Here is a 26,831-nt window from a genome sequence, read left to right on the forward strand (position 1 = left end):
AGGCAGTGAGGACAGGGGTTCAGAGGTCAGCAAGAAGAGCCTTAGGTGGTTGGAGTTATTTGAGCTGTAAGCCTATGTGTTCCCAGTTCTAAGTGTCTACTTCATAGGATGTTGTGAGTACAAAATGGGAAAGTACACAATGCTTGGTCATAAGCACTCCATAAATGGAATTTGTCTAGTACCTATTTTAGACAGTAAGAGCTCCACTCAAATGCATCCCCTTCTCTGAAGACTCTCCTGACCACACAACTAGGATGCATTTGCTCTCTGAGCTGCCATAGCATATTGCCTGCGTGTCTTTCATGAAGTTGTCTTGCAAATCTGCTTTTTAAAAGTGATTATATCCTTAAGAAACTTACCCTATGCTTAATATGCTGTGGGGGACATTCCTGATTACCTAACAAAACCCTGCTTCCCCCTGAGTCCCCTCCAGGTCTGCAGTGGTGATGTCTCAGGAAAGGTAGGCATCTCCTACAGTCCCAAGGAGGTAAGTCATCATTGGTTAAAACCAGGTGTTGGCAAATCACAACCTGCTAGCCAGATCTGGCCTGCCGTTTTTCTCTTTTCTTTTCTCTTTCTCTTTTCTTTTTTCTTTCCCTTTTCTTCCCTTCCTTCCTTCCTTTTCATTCTTTCAAAAGATTTTTTTTATTCCTTTCTTTGAGAGAGAGAGAGAGAGAAAAAGAAGCATGCACAAGTGGCAGGGAGGGGCAGAGGGAGAGGGATCCCAGGACTCTGGGATCATGACCTGAGCTGAAGGCAGATGTTTAACCGGCTGAGCCACCCAAGCACCCCATGGCCTGCCATTTCTTTTTGTAGGGTCATGAGCCATACAAAAAAAAAAAAAATTAACAGTTTTAAAAGTCTGAAAAAATAAAAATCAAATAATATTTTGTAACAGGTAAGAATTACATGAAATTCAAATTTCAATGCTCATAGATAAAAGTTTTATTGGAACACAACCATACTTACCTCTTTACCATGTCTATGGCTGTTTTTGTTTAGAACAGCAGAGCTGAGTAGGTGTGACAAAGATTGCATGCCCTGCAAAATATTTACTAAGATATTTACTAGCTGGTTGGTCCTTTTCAGAAGTTTGCTGACCCCTATCTAAATCAAATATGATAACTCCATTCTTTTCCCAGTGTTTATGTTTGGGCAAGCATGAGACTCAAGTTCTGGGCTAGTGGAATACAAGGAGAAGCGTGCCAGGGGACTTCTGGGAAATATTTTTTTGTGTGTGATAAAAAAGATATGGAGAAGTCTTCCTTCCTGGCCTTAGATGTTACATGTGTGGATGTGATAGAGCTGTGGCAGCCACTTTGTGATCATGAGGGAAAAGTCAAGAGAATCATAGAGAAGTTGACCCAGATACTTTTGGGCTATGAATTAACCAACCCTGGAAATTCCTATTTCTAGATTTCTCTTTATATTCAAAATAAGTATATGAAGAGTTGTGCATCCTGTTATTTGCAGCCAAACAACCCTAAAGTATATGATTTAAGAAAATGATTTTAAAAATTATGTCATAGTATTTCCTTTTATTGATGATCCATTAAATTTCTCCTAAGTCTTTGCTACTATAAATGATGTCTTTAAAAATATATGTATATTACAAATTCAAATCTAAGGCTTATGAAATATAGGGCTCAGCTCAATTATTTTTTCTTCTTGCTCGTACCATTAAAAAGCGGTCAAGGAAAGGAGAAAAGAAAATGACCCCCTTTATTTTTATTTTTTTAAAAGATTTTATTTATTTTATTGACAGAGAGAGAGACAGCTTGAGAGGGAATACAAGCAGGGGAAGGGGCAGAGGGAGAAGCAGGCCTCCTGCTAAGCAGGGAGCCTGATGTGGGGCTCAATCCCAGGACCCTGGGATCATGACCCTAGCCAAAGGCATATGCTTTTTTTTTTTTTTTTTTAGATTTTTATTTATTTGACAGAGATCACAAGTAGGCAGAGAGGCAGGCATAGAGAGAGGGAGAAGCAGGCGCCCCGCTGAGCAGAGAGCCTGATGCAGGGCTCGATGCAAGGCTTGATCCCAGGAGCCTGGGGCCATGACCTGAGCTGAAGGCAGAGGCTTAAACCCACGAGCCACCCAGGTGCCCCCCAAGGCAGATGCTTAACGACTAAGCCAACCAAGTGCCCCAAGCAACCCCCTTTAAAACATTGTCTTAACAATTCTTTAATGGGATACAAAAAGTCCCTTATTCCACACTGGTGACAAAAATCCAAATCTATGCTTATTTCAAATACAAACTCTACCTCATTCCAAAAAAGATTTGAGAGAGTTTCCAATAACGTTTACATCAACAGTCAACAATATTCAATGGGAGTTGTGTGATCAAAGCATTTTTTTCTTCTTTCTCATTAATTAAAAGTATTGAATCAGAGATGATTTAAGTTTTTGAATTATTTACAACTCCAATTAACACTTTGTTAAGACACATCCACATGGTATTAGGGCCAAAATGCTCCAAGTGATGAAATTATATCCCCATTTTTGTATCATTAACTAGTGCATTGTGAAATACTGTTGAAGCAGCAAAGGCTCACTTTTTCATGTTAGCCACTCTGTCCCCCACCTTTGACCTACGTCACATCTGCCCCTTCATCACATAGTCGGCTGTACTAATGTCCCTGGATTGCGTAGTCCCAAGTGTAGCAAACAACTTCCTGGAGCACAGGGGTCAGTGCATTGACTCGCCTGCTGTTTGGAACCCAGATCTGAAATGCCATTGGGTTAACCTACCTATACTGACGGCAGTAATGCAGGACTCTGTAAAGTCCTGTTCTCGAGGCCATCAGATGCCTGGGGAATTACCCTTAGAACAAAGTTTGAGTGGACACCAAGAAGGTGATTTTGCAATTAGTTCTCTGAGCTTCTGTGAGATGTTAAGCTTTTCAACATCTTATATTTCTCTATTCCTAATGCAGCAAAAACAGAAAGAGCCACTCCTGTGAGGGAGTTTAAGCTGCCAAGGTGAATTTATAAAATGTGAAGGGAGGTCTATTTCAGGAGAAAGAACTGGTTCCTGCAACTCTCTTGCTTTTAAAAGGAAGCTTCTGAGAAGTTAGGGCCATGAACTTCAGACTTGAACAGAACTCTGCAGAGTTCCAGCTCTTTCATTAGTACTTATATAACTTTGGGCAAGTGACTTGGCCTCTGAGTCTCCCATCCTTCACCAACATCATTGGTGCCAGGCAGGGTGTGAAGCACCAGGATACAGCAAGCAAGACAACAGGACAGAGGCAAATGGATTAGGGTTTTTGCAAAAAAGGTAACTTTGCTAATTGGGGATTAAAGATATGCACAAATGTTTCCTGGTTATTTGTGAGTTTACACATAAACTGAGGCTAAGGTTGTTGAGGAAATGTGAGGGAAAAAAGAAACAGAGCAGGAGTGGTGAGAGTCTGGAGCAGCTTTTGTGAGAGTAGGAGAAGGGACTCAAGGGAGACAACACAAAAAACAAGGTTGGCTGGCCGCCCCGTTAGGGCGCGACAGTGACCTGGAGTAGCGCCTGCCCTCACGATGGTGGTGGATGGCGCCAGCTGGCTCCCAGAGCAGCAGTGGCCCGCGTGGTGGATTGCCCCAGCAGGATCACGGAGATCAGAGGCTGTGATGCAGTTGCGTGAAGGCTGGGGTTTGAAAAGTTTAAATGGTTCACTAAAGGTCACCCAGATTTTTACACAAGCATCCTGGCTCCAACTCCTGTGCTCTTTCCAGTCTGTACCCACAGACTGGCTCTGTCCTTAATAAGGTTTCCTTTGAGTCTCAAGTTTCTAGCTTGCTAAAACCACTGGACCAGGGGATACTGAAAGTCCTTGAGTCCTCTAGAATGTTGTAATAGTAGATTTTGCTCCTGAGTCTGCTTCCCACCAGTTAGGTCACAAGTCACCTTGGGCAAGTATTTCAAACTCCCTGGCTTGTTTCTGTAATTGAGTTTCAGAAATTTGACTTCTAAAGTGCTGATTTTGGGAACCTGGGTGGCTCAGTGGGTTAAGCTTCTGCCTTTGGCTCAGGTCATGGTCTCAGGGTCCTGGGATAGAGTCCCACATCCAGCTCTCCGCTCAGCAGGGAGCCTGTTCCCTCCACCCCCACCCCCCGCCTCTCTGCCTACTTGTGATCTCTCTCGCTGTGTCAAATAAATAAATAAAATCTTTTAAAAAAATAAAGTGCTGGTTTTGTGAAAAGTCAGTTTGTGCTGTTTTTCTGAGTGCCCCCATTTATCAGGAGCTCTGATGCCTTCATAGCGCCTCCTACCTCTGGAAAGTCTGTTCAGTTGTACCTTCAAGTTAAGCACTTGCACTAACACAAGTCACGGGGGATATTTAAGTCTCCCCTCCCCCCATCACTTAAGTGATATTGTCAGTCATCCAACACCGCAATCAAACAGGGCAAAAACAAATTGTAAAAGGAAAAGATAGCACCGTTTAAGGAAGAAAATGCAGTATAGAAAATGAAATAAATGCATGAAGACTGAGCCAAAGAAATCCGAAGGCCACGACTGAGTTATATGGAGCAGCTAGCTGTCAGTAACAGACTCAGAGCTTTCCAGTTGAGTGGGTGTTAGCTCTCTGTCTTAGCGAACTGGAGAAAATTCCTTTACTGTCCGTATACAAGATTCTTTGAATAGTGCTTTTTAATAAAATGCCAGAGAGCCACAGAGGCAGCCTATAACTCATTAGGAACTGAAAGATCAGAGAAGCCCGATTTAGAGCCAGTTTTCATCGGTGGGTGGGACCTTCTCCAATGTCCTAGGCGAGGATGGATTTCCTTGAGGTAGGCAAAATAGGGAACGTTTGTTTTGTGGGTTTTTTTTTTCCTGGCAATAAGCGAATATATTTTTCATCACCACGTCTCCCGTACTTCTGTAGCCAAATGTAAAATAGAGACCTTGAGTCCCAGCACGGTTCACCAGCCCAAAGACTTCAGCAGGTCCTTCCAACACCCCCAACCCCCGCCCTGAGTTCCAGCTGGGGTCGAGCCTCTCCGGAGTCCTCCGGGAACCTGGACGAAGGGAAGCAACTCTGGGGGCCCGGGCTCCCTGTCCTCCAGGTCCTCCAGCTCGCGGGCGCGCGGGCCGGGGGTCCCGTGACCTGCGCGGGGCCGAGTGCGCCGCCTAAGCCGCGGACTTCCGCTTCCCCGCGCCGGCCCCGCGCTGCCAGCCCCCAGCCGCAGGGGAGCTCCGGGCCCCGGGGGCCACCGCCCTTTGCGCTCCCCCGCGGGAGGGCGGGGCGGAGAGCCCGCCCGCGGCGGACGTGGGTGTTAAGCGGCTGCCCCGGCGGCGGAGGCAGAGCGGCGAGCCGGCGGCGGAGCCCGAGCAGCACGCGCGGCCAACTGTCCTGGCGGTGAGCGCAGCCCCACAACAGCCGCTCCGGGGGCGGCGGGAGGGAGCGGGGCGCGAGCGGGCCTACGCGGCGGGGCGGGGCGGCGCGGCGCGACCTTCCCGGGCAGCCGGCGGGCTTCTGGGGTCCGCGGCCCGCGCGCCGTCCACGCGCCCAGGTCGTTACGGGCGCCGAGGGCCGGGGCTCGCGCCGTCCCCGCGCCCAGGTCGTTACGGGCGCCGAGGGCCGGGGCTCGCCGGACACTACGGGGCTCCGCGGCCTCCTTTCCGTAGAGTCACCTGCCGGGAAGGGTGTCCTCTTTGCCCCGCGGAGAGTCATCAGGCCTCTGGGCACCGCGCCGCCGGTGCCCGGGCCCGAGTGGGGGCGGTTATGAATGAGAGACTCTTGCAGGTTGTTGGGCTGGAGTCCGAGGACGAGAAAGTGGGAAGCAGTCTCCCTCGCGGGTCCTGTGCCCCCGGGATCAGGAGCCTCGGAGCGCGATTGCCTGGCCGGCGTGTTAGCGGGCAGACGGGCCGGCATCGCAGCGCCTTGGGTCCGGCTCTAGTCCTGGGCGGGAGGGCAGCCGGGTCGGCTTGAGCCTGTGCTGCAGTCTTCTCGTTCTTGGTGTTACCTGGTGGAGCAGGCGGCCTCAGAGCGTTCTCCCAGGCGAGAGACTCATTTCTCCTGGGAACTTAAGAAGGCTGTGCAGCTGGCTATGTTGTTTGTCTCTCCTGGAGTCGGACCCACGTGTGCTTGCAGGAGAGGTAAAGGGGCGCGAAAAGGATTCAGCTTTTCAACTGGCTCAAGACTGAGTTTTAAGGTTTGCTGACCAGTCTTGCCTCCCCCAAGCCGAATGTATTTTTCCAGACTTCTTGAAGCCGCCTTCTTAAACCACACAATAATGTGAGTTAGTTGCTGACTTAATCTTGTTAGTTCCCATCACTGTTTATTTAGTATTTTAGTAATTCTCTTGAGTCCTTACTTGTGGGATTTGATGCGTTTAAGTTTGACTTACCGGAGGGGGTTAAATTCACAGCGATGACACATAGTGGGATCTGTGCCTTTCTTATAAACTAAGAAATGTTGGCACCCCAAGAATTCAACCGACGGAGAAGCCACATGGGTTAGGCCCTGTGTGACTCTCCCCACTTGCCTCCATTTTCCCTCTAAAATGCAGGGTTCGGTGCTTGTTTTTTGCTTTTCTTTTTGGTCAGGTTGGAATACTCTGGAATTAAGTATTGCTCGGTAGGCACAGACCCAAAAGGCAAGACTTGAGTCCTCTGACTACTTGTATGACCTTGGAAAAGCTCTTGCTATGTGGCCTCAGTTTTCCATCTGGAAAAGGAAGAGATTGGATTAGGACCCTCATAGCCTTCTCTAGGTACAGGATGGCCACAACCTCGTCAACTGTAGTTACTGATACTGCCTCTCCTGTCCTATCAATAACATAAAATGCATGTCTTGTCTGTTTCACTTAGTTGTTTTTTCAAGTCCAGTACTATACTTTTGTGGTTGCTGGTTTTACTTTTTTTTTTTTTTTTGCAAAGAAGCAAGATTCTTGGTGTCTGATCATTCACAGCAGGCGTCAAGTGGTTAAAAAAGACTTCTTAGTGGATAAAATGATTTTCCGCTGATGTTTAGGTCCACGTTGGCATTCATTAATAACCCAGCTGGCCGACCACCCTCCCAAGAGGTGGCCTGGTGGGAGCACAGAGGTCTTTAGCATGATAAATAAAAATTGTTCTTTGGTATTGACGGATAAGTCACTTACTTAGTTTGAAAACCACACAGAATAGGTTGCTGAATTGGTTATCAGATTATTATGTGTTAATGAGCCACCTTTCCTTTTTTATAAAAATCTGTATTTTTAAAGTCCATTTCTCTGTGATAGTTGATTTTTGTCTTGACAGTTGAGGAGTAGACTCTAGTTTTCCCAAACTTTTTAAGCTCTAGCCCAAACATGCTGAAAGTAGGAGAGAGGCCTGGTTATCTGAATATTCTACTGGTGCCCCAGTGATTCTTATCAAACAAATTTAGGACACAGTGTTGCTTCTCAAAATGTGATTGGTGGCCAGTCATTATCAGCCTCATCTGGGAGTTTGTAGTGACTGGCAAGGTTTCTGGTCCCACCTGAGGCCTAGCACATCAGAATCTGTATTTTAACAAGGTTCCCAGGTGTTCTGTGTACATGGTTATGGTTGAGAAGGTCTGAAGAGGCCTTTGATGACCGTGACTAATGCTTGGTGCTGTGCTCCGTAGTTCTAAGAACAGCTGTCCCTTGTGGCTATTTTGATTGCCTTTATATTATGATAATAATTCTATTATTCACCTTTGATATGGGGGGACCTCCAGCTTAAGGGGCCCGAGGGCTCATCCTGCTCGTGGATGATCAGGAATTGAGACCCACGCATATGTCACTTAGCAGAACGCCTAAGCCATTACTTTCCAGACGTACTGATGTGTGACTCCTGAGAGGGACTCAACTCAGGCTGCTGTCTGAATTTAGAACTGAGCTTAGTTTCCTGACAGTTCCACTTAGGCCTCTGAAAAACTAGTTTGTTATGGCTTATTTGGCATTCACTTGTAAGATTTTCAGAAGGGTTGGTTGAAATGCTCCCTATGAGTGGCTAGAGCTCTGATAACTCACGGAAGGGTTTTGACTTGCGAGTTTTTCATGGGAAGATGGTGGGCGAGTAGAAGGCAGGCCAATTGCTAAGCTGCACTGATACCCTCACTGCCTTTTTCTTCCTTCCTTTCTTTCTTTCTTTTTTTTCTTTCTTTTTTTTTTCTTTTTTTGCAAAAGGGAGAACTGATCTCCCAGCTCCCAGAGGTTGACGTCCCAGTAACCAGGCAGCAGTTCTAGAGAAAGGCTGCAGAGGCTTCACTGATGGTGAGCTCTGGTCTCCTTTCAGGGATATGAGACACCCGTCATAAGCTGCGGAGAGTTGCCTTCCACAGAGACCAGCAGAGGAGTGTGCCAACATGAAGTCCAGTCCTGCCATCCAAGCTGCCATTGACCTCACAGCGGGGGCTGCAGGTAATTCCAGGGGAAACCCATCCTCTAGTCTTGGAGTACCTGCTACAAGTGGGATCCAATGAAGGCGTGGTGAAAATACTGCTTTCGTCACTCCCAGAAGGAACATGCTTTCTCCTTGGAGGGAATCCATGTAATGGAGGGAATCCATGTAATCGAACAGTAATATCGTCTTCTAAGAACGGCAGAAGGTAGAGCAGTTCCCTTACAATAAAACTCTGAGTGTGGGTGCAGGGTGGGAATGTCCTCAGTTCACAGCTGGAAAACCTCACAGCTCAGAGTTGAAGTCCTTTGTCCATTGTCACACAGCTGGCATGTGCAGGTGACGTGGGATTTCACACTAAGCCTGGCAATCTTCAGAGCCCTTGTAGTCCAGAATCCTACTATGCCGTCTGTCCAGGGAAGTCCTACTTACTGTCCTTATTGCTGCCAAGGAAAGAAAGGAGGACACTCTTTAGAAATGTCTTTGGTAACTCAGGCTGATTTTTGATGGTTTCTAAAGCCCTAAAAGGAAAAGACAGGCCCTAGGATTTGCCAGGGAAGAGTGGGCTGGTCAGGGGTTGAGCCCCAGGGCAGACTGAGGCCTCAAAAGGCATAGGTAAATCCTCCTGGGCAGCGCTTGCAACACACAGGCCAGTCTTTAGATATATTACCTTTACTCCGCCTGAGGGCAGTAATCAGAAGTGTGTCCCTGGTGACTTGGTTCTCTAGGTTCCTGTGTTATTTTAGCGCCAGAGGAGTGCTGGGATGCTCCTATTTCCCAGATGAAACCCCTGGTTTACCCTTGCCCCTTACACTGATTCCCTCTTTTTTTTTTTTAAAAGTTTTATTTTTATTTATTTGAGAGAGAGAAATCACAAGTAAATGGAGAGGCAGGTAGAGAGAGAGAGAGGGAAGCAGGCTCCCTGCTGAGCAGACAGCCCGATGCGGTACTCGATCCCAGGACCCTGAGATCATGACCTGAGCCAAAGGCAGCGGCTTAACCCACTGAGCCACCCAGGCACCCCCACTGATTCCCTCTTTTAAGAAGAAAAAAAATTTTTTTAATTAACATATAATGCATTATCAGCCCCAGGGGTACAGGTCTGTGAACTGCCAGGTTCTTACACTGACTCTTATAAGGGCCTCAGCTCCTGGGAGTGGAGAGGCCAGAGGGGTGAGTCGCCTGTTGTCCTCTTATCCAGTGGGACCTCCCAGGTCAACAGATCAGGTGCAGCCAAGGGCCACCCTCGTCATCCCATCATTCCCTTAACTGTGAAAAAGAAGTTAGAGTTCAGAGAATAAAGTATTTTCTCCTGAACCAAAGGTATGGAGGTAGGCTAATTGAGAAAGGCTATAGACAGTGCATTACAGACTGATAAGAAGTACAGGCACCAGCTCCCAGTTTAGAGACCACAGGAGTGTCCTGGCCCAGGAGGAGGGGAAACTAAGCGTGGCCTAGGTGTCCATTGGCTTCTTGCCTGCTGAAGGCCTTGGGTCAGTCCCATACCAGCTGCAGCTGGTAACCCCATGCACCAACCAATGGCCCCATGCACCGCTCCCACCCCCATGCCAACCCCCAGGCCACATTGGGATGACTCTGACCATGGGAACGGTGGACCCATTTGCCTGCCTCTGGCACCCTCTTAACGGTCCTGCGAATGCTCTGGGCTCAGTTTTTGTCTTTACCGTAGGGTGGTATTTAACCACAGGAGAGATTCTCAGCTTTTGGAATTAAGTGTCTGTCAGTGAGTCTGCCAAAGACGTAGAATCTGTTGTGATGGAATTTTTTTTTTCCTGGAAAGGCATTTCTGTGTGGACAGGTATTTGGGTGCGACTTATGTGCTTTACAGTAAATTTTAAAGATACAGATAGCAGTTGTATTGTTGGGAGTCTGGTGTGTAAGGCATTGGGCCATGTTTTTCTAAAATATTACCATGTTTTGGGCCCATCTACATATGGCCTTTAATTCTCCTGATAAGTAGTTGGGATTTCTTCCTGCCCTGGTCTCATTGGGTCACCCATCACTGATGTAGCATGGCCCTGCAGCATCTGGCTTTGGGGGACAACAGGCTCCTTGGCAGGGGTCCGTGCCAGGTGGACCTGGCAGGTGAGGGGTGAGAGGTGAGGGACTCCTTGGCTGGCAGGGGAGGCTTGTGTTCGTGACCTGAGAACTTCTACTGGGAGGCGCTTGGCATGCAAATGGGAAGCCATAGCCCCACTTTGGATGGGTGGCAGTCCCCCAGTGTGGAGCTAGGAGGGCCTGCAGAGACCTTTGGATCTGATGCTCACTCTATAGTGTAAAGGACACCCTGATAGGCCGAGTGCATTTGCCCATGATTATGCAGCTAGACGGTGTCCAGACAGGGCTAGGACGTTGATTCCTTGGTTCCTTGACTGGTGCTGTTGTTGTCTTTGTTTTAAAACTCCATAATGGTGGCTCCGTAGCTCAGGGGTTAGAGCACTGGTCTTGTAAAACTCCATAATGGGCAAGAGCCCTCCTGGGGGTGGAGGTTAATCTCAAGCCTCTGCTGCCAGCTGTCTGGTTGGGACATTGGGCCATCGTGGACTGAGGTGATCTCGGTGTAGTATACACATGTTCTTTTCCGTGTCCCTCCTTTTCTTTGAAATAGACCTCCCCCGTCCAGCAGGTTTTTGGTCCAGTTCATCTGCTGTAAAATGCTGGGAAGCTGGCACTGCCTGTCTGCTAGTGTAGGAGAAATTCGAGAAACTCCAAGCAGCTAGGATGGGGGAGGATTTGAAGAAGATAGGTCACTGTATAATGTTGAAATGAGACAGTGTGGAGCTCAAAAGTTAAATTCCTTCATGAGGAACCTTGGTCTCCCTTTAAAATACAATGGGATCGATCGATCTTTCTTTCTTTCTTTCTTTTTCTTTTTTTAAAGAAAAATACACTCATTTTTTGACAACTATAACCCACCCCCTGCTTTGACTTGGTTGCTGTATGCCTTAACTAGCCTAGCTTCTCACTGTGACCTAGACCATTGACGTTTATCCTCTCGTGCCAAAATTCATGATTCTCTTGGCCCTTTGGATGTCTTCTTTGGAAAGTGTCTATTCAGGTCATCTGCCCATTTTCAAATCAGAATGTTTAGGTATTTGTTGTTATTGTTGTTGTTTGGTGTTGACTTACAGAAGTTCCTTATATATTTTGAGTATTAACCCCTGGTCAGATGCATCATCTGCAAATATCGTCTCCTGATGCATCATTTGGAAATATCCCCTCCCATTCAGTAGGTTGTCTTTTTGTTTTGTTGATGGTTTCATTCACTCTGCAGAAGCGTTTTATTTTAGTGTAGTCCCAATAGTTTGCTTTTGTTTCCTTCACTTCAGGAGACCTATCTAGAAACACGTTGCTAGGCCCGTGTCAGAAGTCTTACTGCCTATGCTTTCTTCAGTTTTATATTTGTTTTATGTTCAGTTTTATGGTTTCAGATCTCACATTTAGGACTTCAATCCATTCTGAGTTTATTTTTGTGGATGGTGGAAAGAATTTCCTTCTTTTGCATGTAACTGTCCAGTTTTCCCAATACCATTTATAGAAGAGACTGTCTTTTCCACCATTGCATATGGCTGCTGCTTCTGTTGTGGATTAATTAACCCTGCAACTGTGGGTTTATTTCTGTACTTTTTATTTATTTATTTTTAAAGCTTTTATTTATTTATTTGACAGAGATCACAAATAGGCAGGCAGGCAGAGAGAGAGGGAAGCAGACTCCCCGCTGAGAAGAGAGCCTGATGTGGGGCTTGATCCCAGGACCCTGGGATCATGACCTGAGCCAAAGGCAGAGGCTTAACCCACTGAGCAACCCAGGCACCCTTGAAACTTTTTTTTTTAAGATTTTATTTATTTGACAGAGAGAGAGACCACAAGCAGGGGGGAGTGGCAGGCAGAGGGAGAGGCAGGCTCCCCACAGAACAGAGGAAGCCTGATATGGGACTCTCTCCCAGGACCCCGGGACCATAATCTGAGTTGAAGACAATCACCCAACAAACTGAGACACCCAGGTGCTTAGTGTGAGTTTATTTCTGGGCCTCTATTCTGTTCTTTTGATCTATGTATCTCTTTCTGTGGCAATACTGTACTGTTTTGATTACTACTGCTTTGTAGTGTTTATTTATTTTTTTTTTTGGAAGGAAAAGGTTTAATATAAAGATTCAAGATTCACATCAATATTAATGATAAAGTTACCTTTCTCTTGATAAGAGCTCAAATTTTGCCTTTCTTGTTTTAACATTTCTTGCCATATTTTTCCTGTGTTTTTCTGTTACTTTCACCCCATCTCCTCCTGTCTATTGACGGATTCCCTTTCTCTCCCCAGTAGTTTACACTCGATCTTTGGCAAAAGCCCAAGAGATGATCCCCAGCAGTTTAGAAACTATACTTCTACATAAGCTACAACGATTAAATTCATTTTAACACACTCTTTAACTTTACCAACATCTAGGTAGTATCCGTAACCTTCTTTTCCTATATTCCCCAAGTGCACTGTTAGCTGTTCATCTTCCTGAGTAGAAATGTGGCATTTTATTTTCCTGTTTTCCTTTTTTGATGTGGGAGAAAGATAATCTACATTGTGGGTATGTGTTTATAGTCACCCTAGATTGCTAAAGTATATCCTCCAGTGATTCTTTCAAAGAGGGTATGCAAGAAACAAACTGTGAATTCTTTCATATCAAAAAATGTCTTTGTTTTACCTTCAAAATAAAATGCCACTTTGGCTGGATGTAGGATTCTAGGTTTAAACGTTTTTCCCTGTAGAAAAATTATGTTACTAACCCATTTACTTCTAGAATCCAGAGTGTCCAGTAAGTCTGCTGTCAGTCTGATTCTTGTTCCTTTGTAGGTTCACGTTCCTCTTTCTGGAAGACTTTATGATTTTTTTTTAATCCTTGGAATTCCCAGATTTCTAGGAGTCTCTATTCATCAATCTTACTAAGTATTTGGTAAGCACTGACAGTCTCAAGACTTGAATTTTTCTTGGCACCTGGGTGGCTCAGTTGGTTAAGCAACTGCCTTTGGCTCAAGTCATGATCCTGGAGTCCTGGGATCCAGTCCCACATCCAGCTCCCTGCTCAGAGCGTGGTCTGCTTCTCCCTCTGACCCTCCCCCCCTCTCATGCATTCTCTCTCTCTCTCATAAATAAATAAAATCTTAGAAAAAAAGACTTGAATCTTTCTTTAACTCTGGGAACTTTTCTTCCATTCTTAATTATTTCCTCTGCTCCATTCCCTTTATTATCTTTTCCTGGAATTCCTGTCAAATGGATATTGGAGCTTCTGGATCTCTCCTCTATCTCTGGATCTTTCTTTATTATCTCTTTGGCCCTTTGCATTGTAACCTTAGAACATTCTTCAAGTCAGTCTTCTAGATCATTCCTTGTCTCTTCAAGTATGTCTCTTCTGCTATTCAGAGCATCTATGGAGTTCTTTACTTCCAAGACATCTGGATGATAATTTTTAATATTTCTAATCTCCTCTTTTATCTCTTTGAAGTTATTAATACACTTCTTCTAAAATTTTCTTCTCTTATATTATCTGTTTCTTTAGGTGTTGGCACCTTTGTTTGCAGAATTTTGTGTCTGTTTTCCTTCAAACTATGGTGATTCCTGATGGGAGTCAGGTGATTCCTGATGGGAGTACTCAAATTTGTACATAAATGCCTATTCTGCTTACCAGAACTTATCTCTAGTGACTTTGAGGGAGAGGCCAAACACAAGGTTAGACAGACTGTCCCAATTCCTTGATTTATGAGCATATCTGTTTCCTCTTTGTTCTGGAGTTTTTGTTCCATCCAGGGTTTCACCAATTTTCATCTGAGTCCCAAGCCACATAATTTTTTCAATTTCTTTAAGTCCATTGGAGGCCTCTCTTTTCTCAGTCTGGAAGGCAAGTCTTTACATGTTCTACTTCAGGGTCCTCTCCTTTGTCCCCCTATAAACCTACTTCCATTTCCGACCCTGAACTTTCTTCCTCCTCTGGCTCAGAATCTTCTACTTCTTTAGTTACAATAATCTCCAAGGCATCTTTGGTCATTTCCTCAACTCCATGCTTCATATTTACCACAGTATGGCATTGGAAGATGGAATCCTTTCCTCACATTATTCCAAAGCCACCTCTTCTCCCTTCTTCCACGCCTTCAAGCCTCCTTCCTCCCTCCTCTTCTAACTCTGAGCTGTCTTCCTCTCGAGGGATTGTTTTTCCTTCCACTCTGAAGATCCTTCCTCCCGAGTCTCTAAGTTCTTCACCTCCTCTGGCTCAGCAACCTTTACCTCTTTAACAAATACCTCAAGCCATCACCAGTTTCCTCCCCAGTTCCATGCTTTGAGTTTACTAGTTTTATCTACTTTTTCTTGAATTTGTATCTTCCTCCTTTCTTTTTTCATTTTGTGGGAGTGTATCTTTCAGTAATTCTTTCATAAATGATTTCTGGCTGGTAAATTTGATGCGGCTTTACATATCTGAAAAGGTCCTTCACCACCCTTAAGGCCTAAATGCTCATTTAACTGGATATAGAATTTAAATTCAAAATCACTTTCCCTTAGAATGTTGAAGACATTAACTCCATTGCTTACTAATATTCAGTGTTGCTGATGAAAAGTCTGCTGTCAATGCAAGTCTTGCTCCTTCATCTTCTCTGGAGGTTTGTAGAATATTTGCTTTATTCTTTAAACTGAGAGGGTTTTTTTTCCCATCTTTGCTTTGACCAGTTCATCCTCTGCAATGTCTCTCTTCTCTCCTGTTACTTCTGTAGGATGCTCTGTCTCTGCGTCCATCAACTGTATTGCTTATGGCTTCTTCCCCACTTCCCATGACTTTGTGTTTTTGTGATCCATCATGGAGCAATTCCTTGCCTTGGTTTGTCTTGTATGATTTAGCTTCATCTAATTTGCTAGTTACTTCTTTTCTTCTAAAAATCAAATTTTCAATATCCTCAACTATTTTAGAGTGTGCTGCTCCTGTTTTCTTAATCCTGTTTTTTATGTGACTATATCTTTTATTTGTTACTACTCCTTTTTGGTACGAGAATTCTTTGGATTTTTCATTCTAAAATTTCCTTCAGGTCCTATTTTAAAAAGGATTTTAAGTTATTTACTTGAAAAAGAGAGTGAGCACAAGTGTGAGTGCAAACAGTGGGGGGAGAGGCAAGAGGGGCAGAGAGACAGAGAGAGAAGCAGGCTCTCTGCTGAGGAGGGAGTCCGATGTGGGCTTGGATACCAGGACTCTGAGGTCATGACCTGAGCTGAAGGCAGATGCTTAACTGAGTCACCCAGGCCCCCCTCCTTCAGGTCATTTTTAAGAAATTGTCTTATCTTTTCAACCACTAAGTCCAGGTTTTCCATCAAGCCTTTAAACTTCCTCATGATAACTACTGACCTGTCTCTGCATTTTCAGTCTAATACGTGCGCCATCTTCTGGTCATTTTCTGTCAACCGAATTCTTTCCCCATGGTGATATTTTCCTATTTCTTTGTGAAAGTCTAGTCATTCCTTCCTTCCTTCCTTCCTTTCTCACCCTGAAGGAATTCTAACTTCACACTGTTGGGGTAGTATACCAAGATGGCTTCAGAGTAGACTAACTTTACACAGCACATTTAAAAAAAAGACACATTTATTCAGCGTCATGATCAGACTATTACATTTAGCAATCAACAACATGGGTGCAAAAAAAAAAAATCTACATTAAAACCCTTTGTTGGAATGCTTTACACTTTCCACAGAACAGAAACTAAAATAACCTGTTATACAATTATTCACAAATACAGTCCTCGAGTTTTTTTGCCCATACACATGAGTATTGTCTAAAACATGTCTTCTTTGTAGCAGCTAGGCCCTGCCACCACTGTGCTTGGCTGAGTTCACAAATCTGTTGTAACCTGTAGCTTCCCTGTCACCTCTCTGGCTCTCCTCTCCTGCTAAGCTTTGTTTCCTGGCAGTAATTAAAACCTTCTGCCACTGCCATAGCTGCTGCTGCTGCTGGAACCACCATAGCCACCTTGGTTTCGTGGTTTGGCGAAGTATTGGCCTCCACCACCATAAGGGCCAGAGCTTCTGCCTCCAAAATTGCCTCCTTTCATGGGTCCAAAATTTGAGGATTGATTGTTGTAATTGCCAAAATCATTATAGCTTCCGCCACCTCCGAAGTTGCTTCCATCATTACCAAATCCGTTATAGCCATCCCCACTGCCACCATATCCACCACCACCTCGACTGCCACCAAAGCCACTTCGACCACTGAAGTTTCCTCCGCGACCAAAGTTGTCATTCCCACCAAAACCACCTCCACGACCACCACCAAAGTTTCCAGAACCACTTCGACCTCTTTGGCTGGATGAAGCACTAGCCATCTCTTGCTTAGGGAGCGCTTTCCTTACTTCACAGTTGTGGCCATTCACAGTATGGTATTTTTGAATGACAGTCTTGTCTACAGAATCATGGTCATCAAATGTTACAAAAGCAAAACCCCTCTTTTTGCCACTGCCTCAGTCAGTCATGATCTCAATCACTTCGATTTTCCCATACTGTTCGAAATAATCTCTTAGATGATGTTCTTCAGTGTCTTCTTTAATGCCACCAACAAAAATCTTTTTCACAGTTAAGTGGGCACCAGATCTTTGAGAATCTTCTCTTGAGACAGCCCTCTTTGGTTCCACAACTCTTCCATCCACCTTGTGTGGCCTTGCATTCATGGCTGCATCCACCTCCTCCACAGTGGCATAGGTGACAAACCCAAAGCCTCTGGAGCGCTTGGTGTTCGGATCTCTCATTACCACACAGTCCGTAAGTGTTCCCCATTGCTCAGAATGGCTCCTCAGACTCTCATCGGTTGTTTCAAAGCTCAGACCTCCGATGAAGAGCTTTCGCAGCTGTTCAGGCTCTTTGGGAGACTCTGACTTAGACATGACGGCGGTGGGAGGGGAGACTTTAACGATGCTTACTCGGCGGCGTCCACAGGCAGAAAGGAGTAACCTAACGAACGTATCTGCCAGCCTACCTTCGGCCTCCTCAAGATTTTACTTTTAAGTAATCTTTTTTCCCAATGTAGGGCTCGATCTCACAACCCTGGGATCCAGAGTTGCATGCTCTTCTGACAGCCAACCAGGCATGCCCAGTCTGGCAATTACTGACTGTACACAAGACATTGTTGATATGTATTCAAAACAGAAGTATTTTATTTTTCTGAAGGGTAAATTTTGTTTTTTCACACCCACTAAACTCTCCCAAACTAAAAAATCTTAAAAATATATATATGTATCTATATACATCTATAGATACATATCATCCGGTGAGGGTCTTCAATACAAGGAAGTTATCTGCAGAGCAGTATTTGGTCTTCAGCACAGCTGTGTTTCAGTGCCTCAAAAAGGGATCCAGCCTGAGGACACATGCACCCACGCACGCATGTGCGCGTGCGCACCAAGGACTTTGTAGTATATCTACAAATCTGGGATTGCAATACCTCCATCTTTGCTGTTCTTTCTCGAGATTGCTTTGGCTACTCAAGAACATTTGTGCTTCCATACAAATTTTAGGATTATTTGTCTGTTCTTTGAAAATTGCTGGTGGTATTTTGGTAGGGATTGCATTGAATCCATTGATTTGCTTTGGGTAACATGGACATTTTAACAATGTTTGTTCTTCCCATTCATAATCATGGTACAATGTTCCATTTGTGCTGTCTTCAGTCTCTTTCTCATTGCTGTATAAGATTGCAGAGAACAGGTTTTTTACCTCCTTGGTTAAGTTTATTCATAAGTCTTTTTGTTGTTGTTGCAATTATAAGTGGGATTGTCTTCTTAATTTCGTTCTCTGCTACTTTGTAATTAGTGTAAAAGAAATGCAGCAGATTTTTGTATATTTTTGTATCCTACAAATTACTTCATTTATCAGTATTTATTTATTTGACAGAGAGAGACACGTGGCAAGAGAGGGAACACAGCAGGGGAATGGGAGGGGAGGAAGCAGGCTTCCCTGCAGAGCAGAGAGCTTGATATGGGTCCGGATCCCAGGACCCTGGGGTCATGACCTGAGCCGAAGGCAGATGCTTAATGACTGAGGCACCCAGACACCCTCTTCATTTATCAGTTCTAATAGTTTTGTTGTTCTTTGTGAACTCTTCTTTTTGTGAAGTTCTTTTTTGTGAAGTTTTCTTTATTTAAAGTAGACTTCATGTCCACTGTGGTACACGATGAGGTGCTTGAATTCATGACCATGAGAGTTAAGACCTGAGCTGATATCAAGAGTTGGATGCTTAACCAGCTGAGCCACCCAGGTGTCCCTAAGGTTTTCTGTATGTACTATCATGTCCTGTGCAGATAGTGACAGCATAACTTCCAATTGAATGCCTTGTATTTCTCGTGTGATTGCTGTGGCTAGGACTTCTAGTACCATGTTAAATAAGTGGTGAATATGGACATCTCTGTCTTGTCTCTAATCATAGAGGGAGAACTGTCAGCTTTTCCCCCATTGAGTGTGATGTTAGCTGTGGGTTTATTATGCTGAGGTGTGTTCCCTCTAAATCTGCTCTGCTGAAATCCATCCATTTCATGGTGTACTTTGTCAGATGCTTCTCTGTATTTGAGATGATCATATGGCTTTTGTCCTCTTGCTAATTGGTGCATTCCACTGATCAATTTCAGAATATTGAAACCACCCTTGCATCCCTGGAATAAAGCCTGCTTGATCTTGCTGAAGGATTTTTTTTTTTCCTGTACTGTTGAATGCCATTCGCTGTTATTTTATTGAGGGGGATTTTTGCAACTGTGTTCATCAGAGATGTTAGCTTGTAATTTTTTTTGTACTACCTTTGCTTTTGAGGTCAGAATAGTGCTGGCCTCCTAGAATGAATTTGGAAGTTTTCTATTTTTTTGGAATGGTGTTTGAAGGATAGGTATTAACTTTCCTTTGTGTTTGATAGAATTCACCTGTGAATCCATCTAGTCCAATTTTTTTGTTGGGAGGTTTTTGTTTTGTTTGTTTTTTGATTACTGATTCAGTGTCATTACTAGTAATTGGTCTGTTCAAATTTTTCCTTTTCCTTTTTTTTTCCTTTAGATTTTATCTATTTACTGAGCATAAGCAGGGGGATCAGCAGACAGAGGGAGAGGGAGAAGCAGTCTCCCCACTGAGCAGGGAGCCCAATGAGGGACTCGACCCAAGACCCTGTGATCATGACCTGAGCTATCCAGCTGCCTCTCTGTTAAAATTTTCTACTTGTGATTTCCTCTGATCCATTCCCTTTATTATATTTTCCTGGAATTCCTGTCAAATGGATATTGGAGCTTCTGGATCTCTCCTCTATCTCTGGATCTTTCTTTATTAACTCTTTTGATGTGGGAGAAAGATAATCTACATTGTGTGTATGTGTTTATAGTCACCCTAGATTGCTAAGGTATATCCTCCAGCAGGAGAAGGATATACTTTGTACTTTTGTGATGTCTGTTTTCTGTTATTTTTAAAAATCTTTTATGGTTTTTTGTCTTTCGTATGTCTGTTCTGATCTTATATCCTTCTATTTTTGGACTTTGCTTGTTCTTCTACCTCTTTTCAGTATATGAAATTGAGATTTTTCTCATTTCTTAAGTTAGGCCTATATTGCTATAAATTTTCCTTCTAGAACTACTTTAGCTACATCTCCAAGACTTTGGGCCGTTGCGTTTTCATTTTCATTTGTCTCCATGCATTTTTTTCATTTCCCCTTTGATTTCTTGGTTTACCCATTCCGTGTTTAGTACCATCTTATTTAAATTCCATGTATTTATGTTCTTTAAGGCTTTTTTTTTTTTAATCTTGTGATTGATTTCTAGTTTCATACCTTGTGGTAAAAAAAGAAGCTTGATATGATTTCAGTCTTCTTATATCAAATGAGATTTATTTTGTGGCCTAACATGTGATATATTCTGGAGAACGTTCCATGTGCATTTGACATGAATGTGTATTCTGTTTCTGGGTGGAATGTTCTATATGTATCTGTTATGTTCATCTGGTCTAAAGTGTTGTTCAAAGCCACTGTTTTCCTTGTTAATTTTCTGTCTGGGTGACCTACTGATGTATACAGGGTATTAAAGTCCCCTACTGTAATTACTGTCAATTTATCCCTTTGTGTCTGTTAATCTATTTGTAACATCCTCTTGTTTTCTGGTTGGATTGATCCCTTTATCATTATGTAGTGCTCTTCTTTGTCTCTTGTTACAGTGTTCTACAGTCTATGTTATGTAAGTATTGCCACTGCAGCTTGTTTTTTTTTCCCCTTTGCATGTTAAATGTTTTTCCAGCCCTTCATTTTCAGTGTATGTGAGTTTAGGTCTGAAGGGAGTCTCTTGTAGGCAGCATATAGATAGATTTTGCTTTTTCTTTCTTTTTTTTTCTTTCTTTTTTAATCCAGTCACTCTGTCCTTTCTTTTTCCATTTCCTTTCCTTCCTTCCCTCCTTTCTCTTTCTCTCTCTCTCTTTCTCCTTCTTTCTTAGTTTCTCTTTCTCTTTCTCTCTCTTTCTCTCTGTCTTGTAAATGCCATGTTCAATGTGGGGCTTGAACTCATGAGCCCTATATCAAGGGTTGCATTTTCTACTGACAGAGCCCCCCATCCCTTTATCTTTTGATTGGAGCATTTCATCCATCTTGGGCCTTTTACGATTGGAACATTTTGAAAATGATATGCCTCCCTGTGCAGTTAAACAGAACACTTATCAAGTGCCTCCTTTGAGTTTGAGGTTCTCCATTTTTGCATGGGTGGACAAGGTGGTCCTGGACCTTCTGGTGAAGGGTCTGCTGCTTGGTCATCCCCATTTTCACCACCGACGCCATCCCTGCCAGGTTAGATTTCCTTACCACCTTGTTATTTGCTGACTCAACTATTTTAAGCATAGAAAACCCACAACACTGGCCCTGTTAAAGTATAGAGTGCACCATGGTCTGAGCCCCTCTCCTGCAGGGCCTTTTGGGACACCAATGAAAGAATGCAGAACTATGTCCATTTTTCAGTCAAGGAGAATGAGATGATCAGAGGTCTATGCTTTGAGCAAGTGGAGAAATACTCCTCTAAGTTATTCATAGCTTCTGGGATACTTGGTGGGTATCTGAGGACCTGCTAGGGCTCAGTGGCTGGTGCAGGTGTTCCAAATCGTCATCACGCACTTAAGGGGGGCCTGGACAGTATCGTTTGTGGTAAATTACATGGGAGTCTGTTACCTCCATAGATGAGAGGAGGGAATTGTAGTTAGCGTTTGAGCGTGCACTAGCCTCCTACCTTCTCACTGTTGGAAATGTAACTGTTACAGATATGCAACAAGTCCGTGTATTAGCAGCCTGTGATGTCGGAACTGTTGAAGATGATTGAGTTAAACTATGGAAAGGTTCCAGTGAATATTGCAGCACTCTGAATGAAGTGGTTTATTCAGTTTATCTGCGTCTAGGTTACCTAAATTATGTACCCTCTTTAAAAATGCTGACATTCACCTCTTCTTTTGGAATAATTATTTTTATACACTTAGGGTCCTATTTTATTCCTAGAAGTACCTGAGAGAGAATAACTACAATTGTAGTAGCATCTTATTGAATAATGTTCTACTAATTCAGAACTGAAGATAATTTGGCAAGACAGAGTGGAAATGGATCATTACTCTCCTAGAAGAATGTAGGGATAGGATCCGAGATATACTTGCAGTTGCTTAAAAGAAGAGCTCACAGTTTTCAGACTCCTTGAACATGTTTATCTGCCAGTAATTCGTGGGAGTTATTCAAAACAGCCCCTCTCCTGTCTCTACTTTGCACAATTCAGTCAGAGTAACTATGTAATGTCAGTTATGAAATCGCATAAAATTACATAAAGTATTTATGTAAGCCTTCTCTTCAATTTTTTTAAAAAAAAGGTCTTGTGGTGGGGGAAGGATAAGCAGACCCCATGCGGAGCACTGAGCCCAACGCTGGGCTCAGTCTTACAACCCGGAGATCAGGACCTGAGCCCAAATCAAGAGTCTGATACTTGACTGACTGAGCCATCCAGGGACCCCGCCTTCTTTTCAATTTTGATGACGCTTTAAAAACCTAATCCAGGGGCGCCTGAGTGGCTCAGTGGGTTCAGCCTCTGCTTTTGGCTCAGGTCATGGTCTCAGGGTCCTGGGATCAAGTCCCGCATCGGGCTCTCTGCTCAGTGGGGAACCTGCTTCTCCCTCTTTCTCTCTGCCTGCCTCTCTGCCTACTTGTAATCTCTCTCTGTCAAATAAATAAATACAATCTCTTATACATACATACATACATACATACATACATACCTAATCCAATAGTTAGGTTTCCTGACACAAACAGTGGACATCTGAGATGCAGGGATCTCTGAGGCCCAGGAAACGTAGAAGCATTAACGAGTGGCATTTTCCAAATGCTGACCTAGGCCAGGGTCCGGGCTTAAGACAGGGTGGCGTGGCTAGAGTTCATTCTTTTCCTTACCTTCAGACTTTTTTATTGAGGTCCTCTACAGCAATTTAGATTTTGCTGTTTTCTAAACTCTTACAATATAAAAGTGTAAAAATACATGATTGATGCTAAGCACGGTAGGATTCAGTGCATTCTCCCTTCGAATACGAATCATTAGTTGGTAGAATCCAGATGAAGATTTTCCGTGTGGTCCAATTTTAGCTCTTTAGGGATTAGCCAGACTCTCTGTCATCTTTCTCTGTTGCCTCTTTCCCTGTTTTTCTGATAGTCATCTGTGCTGCGGGGGATTAGGCAGAGAGGGGTGAGTCCCTCCTGCCAGACTTCTCCCTCCCTTGCTACGACTGCACGCAGCAGAGGGACTGTTCTTCATGAGCCGTTCCCGCAGCAGCTGTTATCTTCAGCCTTCTCGTCCATTTATCTGTAATCCTCGTGCAAACTGGATGGGGAGCCAAGGCTCCGAAGTTAATATCGCTTGTCCAGACTCTCACAGCAGAGCCGGCCTTCGGGACCAAGTCCATCTGACCCCATTGCTGACCCCTCCGCACACATGCCACCCTCGTGCGCCCTGTGGTCTTGACTGTTGAACACGTGCCTGTCTCTCCCACCGAGGGTGGGTTCCTTCAGAGCTGGAGCTGGGTGCCGGGCACAGTGGGGACCCTTTGTTGTTAACTGAACTGGGCTTGGAGGTTTTGTTGCCGGTGGGGGGGGGGGGAAGAGAGGTTGGAGTGAACTGTGACAGAAGAAAGCCCTGGGGTAGGGTGCTTATCTCTCTCTAAATTTCTGTGGGTGTTTGCGGCTGCATTCCAAAACAAGATGGGTGCTGGAGGAGACTTTTGTCCTGGTTTTAGGGGGCACAGCATGTGTACTGACCGGGCAGCCCTTTGACACCTTGAAAGTGAAGATGCAGACATTCCCTGACCTGTACCGGGGCCTCACCGACTGCTGCCTGAAGACTTACTCCCAGGTGGGCTTCCGCGGCTTCTACAAGGGGACGAGCCCAGCACTGATCGCCAACATCGCCGCGAGAACTCGGTCCTCTTCATGAGCTACGGCTTCTGCCAACAGGTGGTGCGAAAAGTGGTTGGATTGGAGAAGCAGGCCAGGCTGAGGTGAGTTGTGGGCACTAACACATTCTTCCTTTGTTTAGAAAGACAATGTTGTTGCCCAGTCAAAATTTTTATGATACCTTATGGGAAGAGTATTTCTTTTTTTAAAATAACCACACTGTTTCTGATTGTGAAGTTGTCATGTAAAACTTGCAGAAGCCTTGTCAGTAATGCACCGTGAATAAGGAGGTGCCCTTACGTGCTGGTGTTCTTCAGGAAGATGCTTTTCAGATGCCCTGGTGGTACTGCTTCTCTTGTGGGCACCAGGGCTAGACGGGAGCCACAGGTGCAACTTGTGAGCCGAGCTTTGGGTTCCCCTTCATCACAGTGCAGAGGACTGGAAGAAGCTGCCTGAGCCAGACAGGCTGGAGAGCAACTTGGAAATTTAGGAGGAGCTGGAAGCATCTGTGAAGATGCGGATGGACTGACTCTTTGGCCAAGTCTGCCCAAACATCGGACTTCAGCTTGTGCCGCGTCCTCCCTTGCATATTTATTTACACAGAGACCATAGAGGATTCAGAAACCACCAGGATGTGTAGCCCTCCCTTTTTTGAACATTGATTTATTTTAAATCATTGAAACTTGTATCAGGTTCATGGTTGGGCAGATAGCTGTATGGGTTGTTTCGGTAGGAATTGGAAACCCATTTGCAACTCCGGTCCCACCCGACTGTAGGCCCCTTCTGTACAGAAGTGTTCTCTGGAGACACCTAGTGATCTCAAAGATGTGCCCTTTTGTTCGCAGGAGTTTTGTCTTCATGGATGGAACATGTTTTTTAAAAGCTTGGGACTGGGTGGAATCACCCAGGGAGATAGCATCTATAGAGGGCTGTGCACATGGATTCCAGGACCTTCCAGCACAGAAGGGGTCATGAAGAGGAGGAGGAAGTAAATAAATAAGCAGGAGAGAAACCAGGAGAGTGTGGGATCTCATGCTAGAGACTGACAGAAAGAACACTGTAGCGACTGTCACTCTTCCTGCTAGAGGGGGACACTTTCTCTGGGACAAGATGGGACGTTTAGGTCCCCTGCGACTTTCCCAGAGGAGGATGCCTTATGTTGAAGATGGAGGTAGGAAGCAGCCACATGAGGTCCTGGAGGAAGTCCTACAGCCAAGAAACCATTCTGTTTCATGTGGTCTCACCCCGTACCCCCCTCTCCAGTCCTGGTGAGGCAGGAGGGAGCTGCGTCTTCATCCCACACAACAGTGTTTGCTTATTACCTGGCAGGGAATGGCCACCTTAGAGTTGATGGAGCTGGGGCACCCACACCTGTCCTGTTTTGTTCATCCCTCCTCATGATCTGTGAGAGCAGCAGAGCTCTCCCTGCCGTTCTGTTTTAAAGCTGGGGACTCCCGACTTGCAGATACTGGCTTAGGATCCTATTACTTGAGCTCATAACTGAGCACAGGACCCAGAGCTGTGTCTTCCGAGTCCCCGTCCAGAACTCTTGCCGTAAGACCAGAGTCGGGACTCTAGTAGAGGCAATGAAAGGAAAGGCACTGCTTGGAAGAGCCTGCCGTGAATTTCAGCAATGATACCGTAAATATTTGCATGTCCTTGGCTTGAAGGCCACCCCGAGTAGAGTTCTCCTTTGACCTTTGTCCACATGGGGTACTAACACAGCAGACAGGTACATGTTTGTTGAATGGGACATGTTTGTTGAATGGCTGCTTATCAGCAGCCGATTCTTACCAAATCCCATCCTGTGCCTGCTGCGGTTTCAGTTCTGGGTCTAACGCCTCTCCTGCAGGTGCAGCCTGGGGCCCCGCGTGCCTCACTGGGCGCCCAGGTAGGGGAGAGTACTCAAAGTCCACTGCAGGTGTGCTTTGGCCTTGCTGTTGCACTAGAACAGCGTGCTCATACTCAGGCCCCCGACTCTTAGGCTGAAGGGCTTCCACACCGATCGATGCCATCTTTGTTCCCACAAACCTGGCCGTTCTGGCTGCTGGTCAGCAAATTGATGAAGGGTGCCCGAGCGAAACGAAGCCTGGATCTGCAGGCTGGCCGAAGGACTGCAGAAGCCACTTGAAGCTTTGATCTGGACAGTCCGCTGAGTAGGTGTGAACCATGTTGGACAGTTTCCATTCGCTAGAAGCTGAGCACCAGCAGAGTTGCATGTCGCCGGGTAATGGCCTCATACCCGATTCTCTGAAACGAGAAGCAAGTCTGGAACACAAGCAGGGTCTCCCTCCTGGAAGAAAGCCTCGCTCCCCACCAACTCTTCTGGGAGCAGACAGGCTTGGGCCCCGCCCTCCGTCTGCCCATGGCCCCGATGCCAGGTCACCCGGGAACAGAAGGTTGGGGCTGAGATTGGAGGCGGCCCTTGATTTTCTCTTCCTGTCTGACCTCCGTTTGTGTGACTGTTTAACGTCCGGACAGTCGCATGTGCTCGGTCTGTTAGGCTTTTGCTCACGGTTTGGGGAAAGCTTGGGAGAGGATCTCCGTAGCCAGGAAGGGGGTCGCCTCGCGGGGGTGTGGCGTCCTGGTGGTTAGGTGACGCAGGCTGCTGGCTTGACAGGTGAGAGTCAGGGGCCAGTCGTCCTGTGAGCAGCTCACTCTTCCTGCCCAGTCCCGGGCGCCTGCAGAGCTCTTGTGACCGAACACTCCGGGGCTGGAAGGGATCTTATTTTCTGACCCTTGTGAACGCTCAAGAGAATTCCTGACAGTTAATGTCTCAGACTTTTCCCCGTATTTTTGAACTCTGATGGGACCTCGCTTTCACAGCCCTGCTGGTGACTGTGGCTGGTGGTACCAGACCCTCCTGTGGTGAAATGAATGCTTGTGTTCCGTGCATTTGCTTCTCCGTTTAGGTTCCCTGTGTAGCCATTTTCCCTCCAGCCCTCGAGCTTGCTGACCCTCCTTCACCCCCTCCTCCCCCGTCCTCGCTCCTGCTGCCCTCTGTGGCTGAGGTCAGGAGGTCGTCAGCGGAACTGGG

At 45.3% G+C, this 26,831-nt stretch overlaps 1 protein-coding gene and 1 pseudogene across 5 annotated transcripts; one reads left to right on the top strand and one right to left on the bottom strand.

Annotated features, from left to right (window-relative positions):
* Positions 1 to 4,619: 4,619 nt before the first annotated feature.
* Positions 4,620 to 23,849, top strand: LOC116584032 (mitochondrial ornithine transporter 1-like). Of its 5 annotated transcripts, none has more exons than XM_032332019.1 (3): positions 4,620 to 4,780; positions 8,238 to 8,362; positions 23,638 to 23,849. In XM_032332019.1, the coding sequence occupies exons 2-3, from the start codon at positions 8,308 to 8,310 to the stop codon at positions 23,832 to 23,834; spliced, it is 252 nt and encodes an 83-aa protein (XP_032187910.1). In that variant the 5' UTR covers positions 4,620 to 4,780; positions 8,238 to 8,307; the 3' UTR covers positions 23,835 to 23,849. The 5 variants fall into 5 exon arrangements, 4 of the variants coding, with proteins under 4 accessions (XP_032187910.1, XP_032187907.1, XP_032187908.1 ...); XM_032332016.1 differs by lacking the exon at positions 4,620 to 4,780 and adding an exon at positions 4,851 to 5,349; XR_004283029.1 differs by lacking the exons at positions 4,620 to 4,780; positions 23,638 to 23,849 and adding exons at positions 4,900 to 5,349; positions 19,414 to 19,463.
* On the bottom strand, positions 16,286 to 17,354 carry LOC116584031 (annotated as a pseudogene).
* Positions 23,850 to 26,831: the final 2,982 nt, after the last annotated feature.

Source organism: Mustela erminea, unplaced genomic scaffold (assembly GCF_009829155.1).
Source record: "Mustela erminea isolate mMusErm1 unplaced genomic scaffold, mMusErm1.Pri scaffold_61_arrow_ctg1, whole genome shotgun sequence".
NCBI classification, from domain to species: domain Eukaryota; kingdom Metazoa; phylum Chordata; class Mammalia; order Carnivora; family Mustelidae; genus Mustela; species Mustela erminea.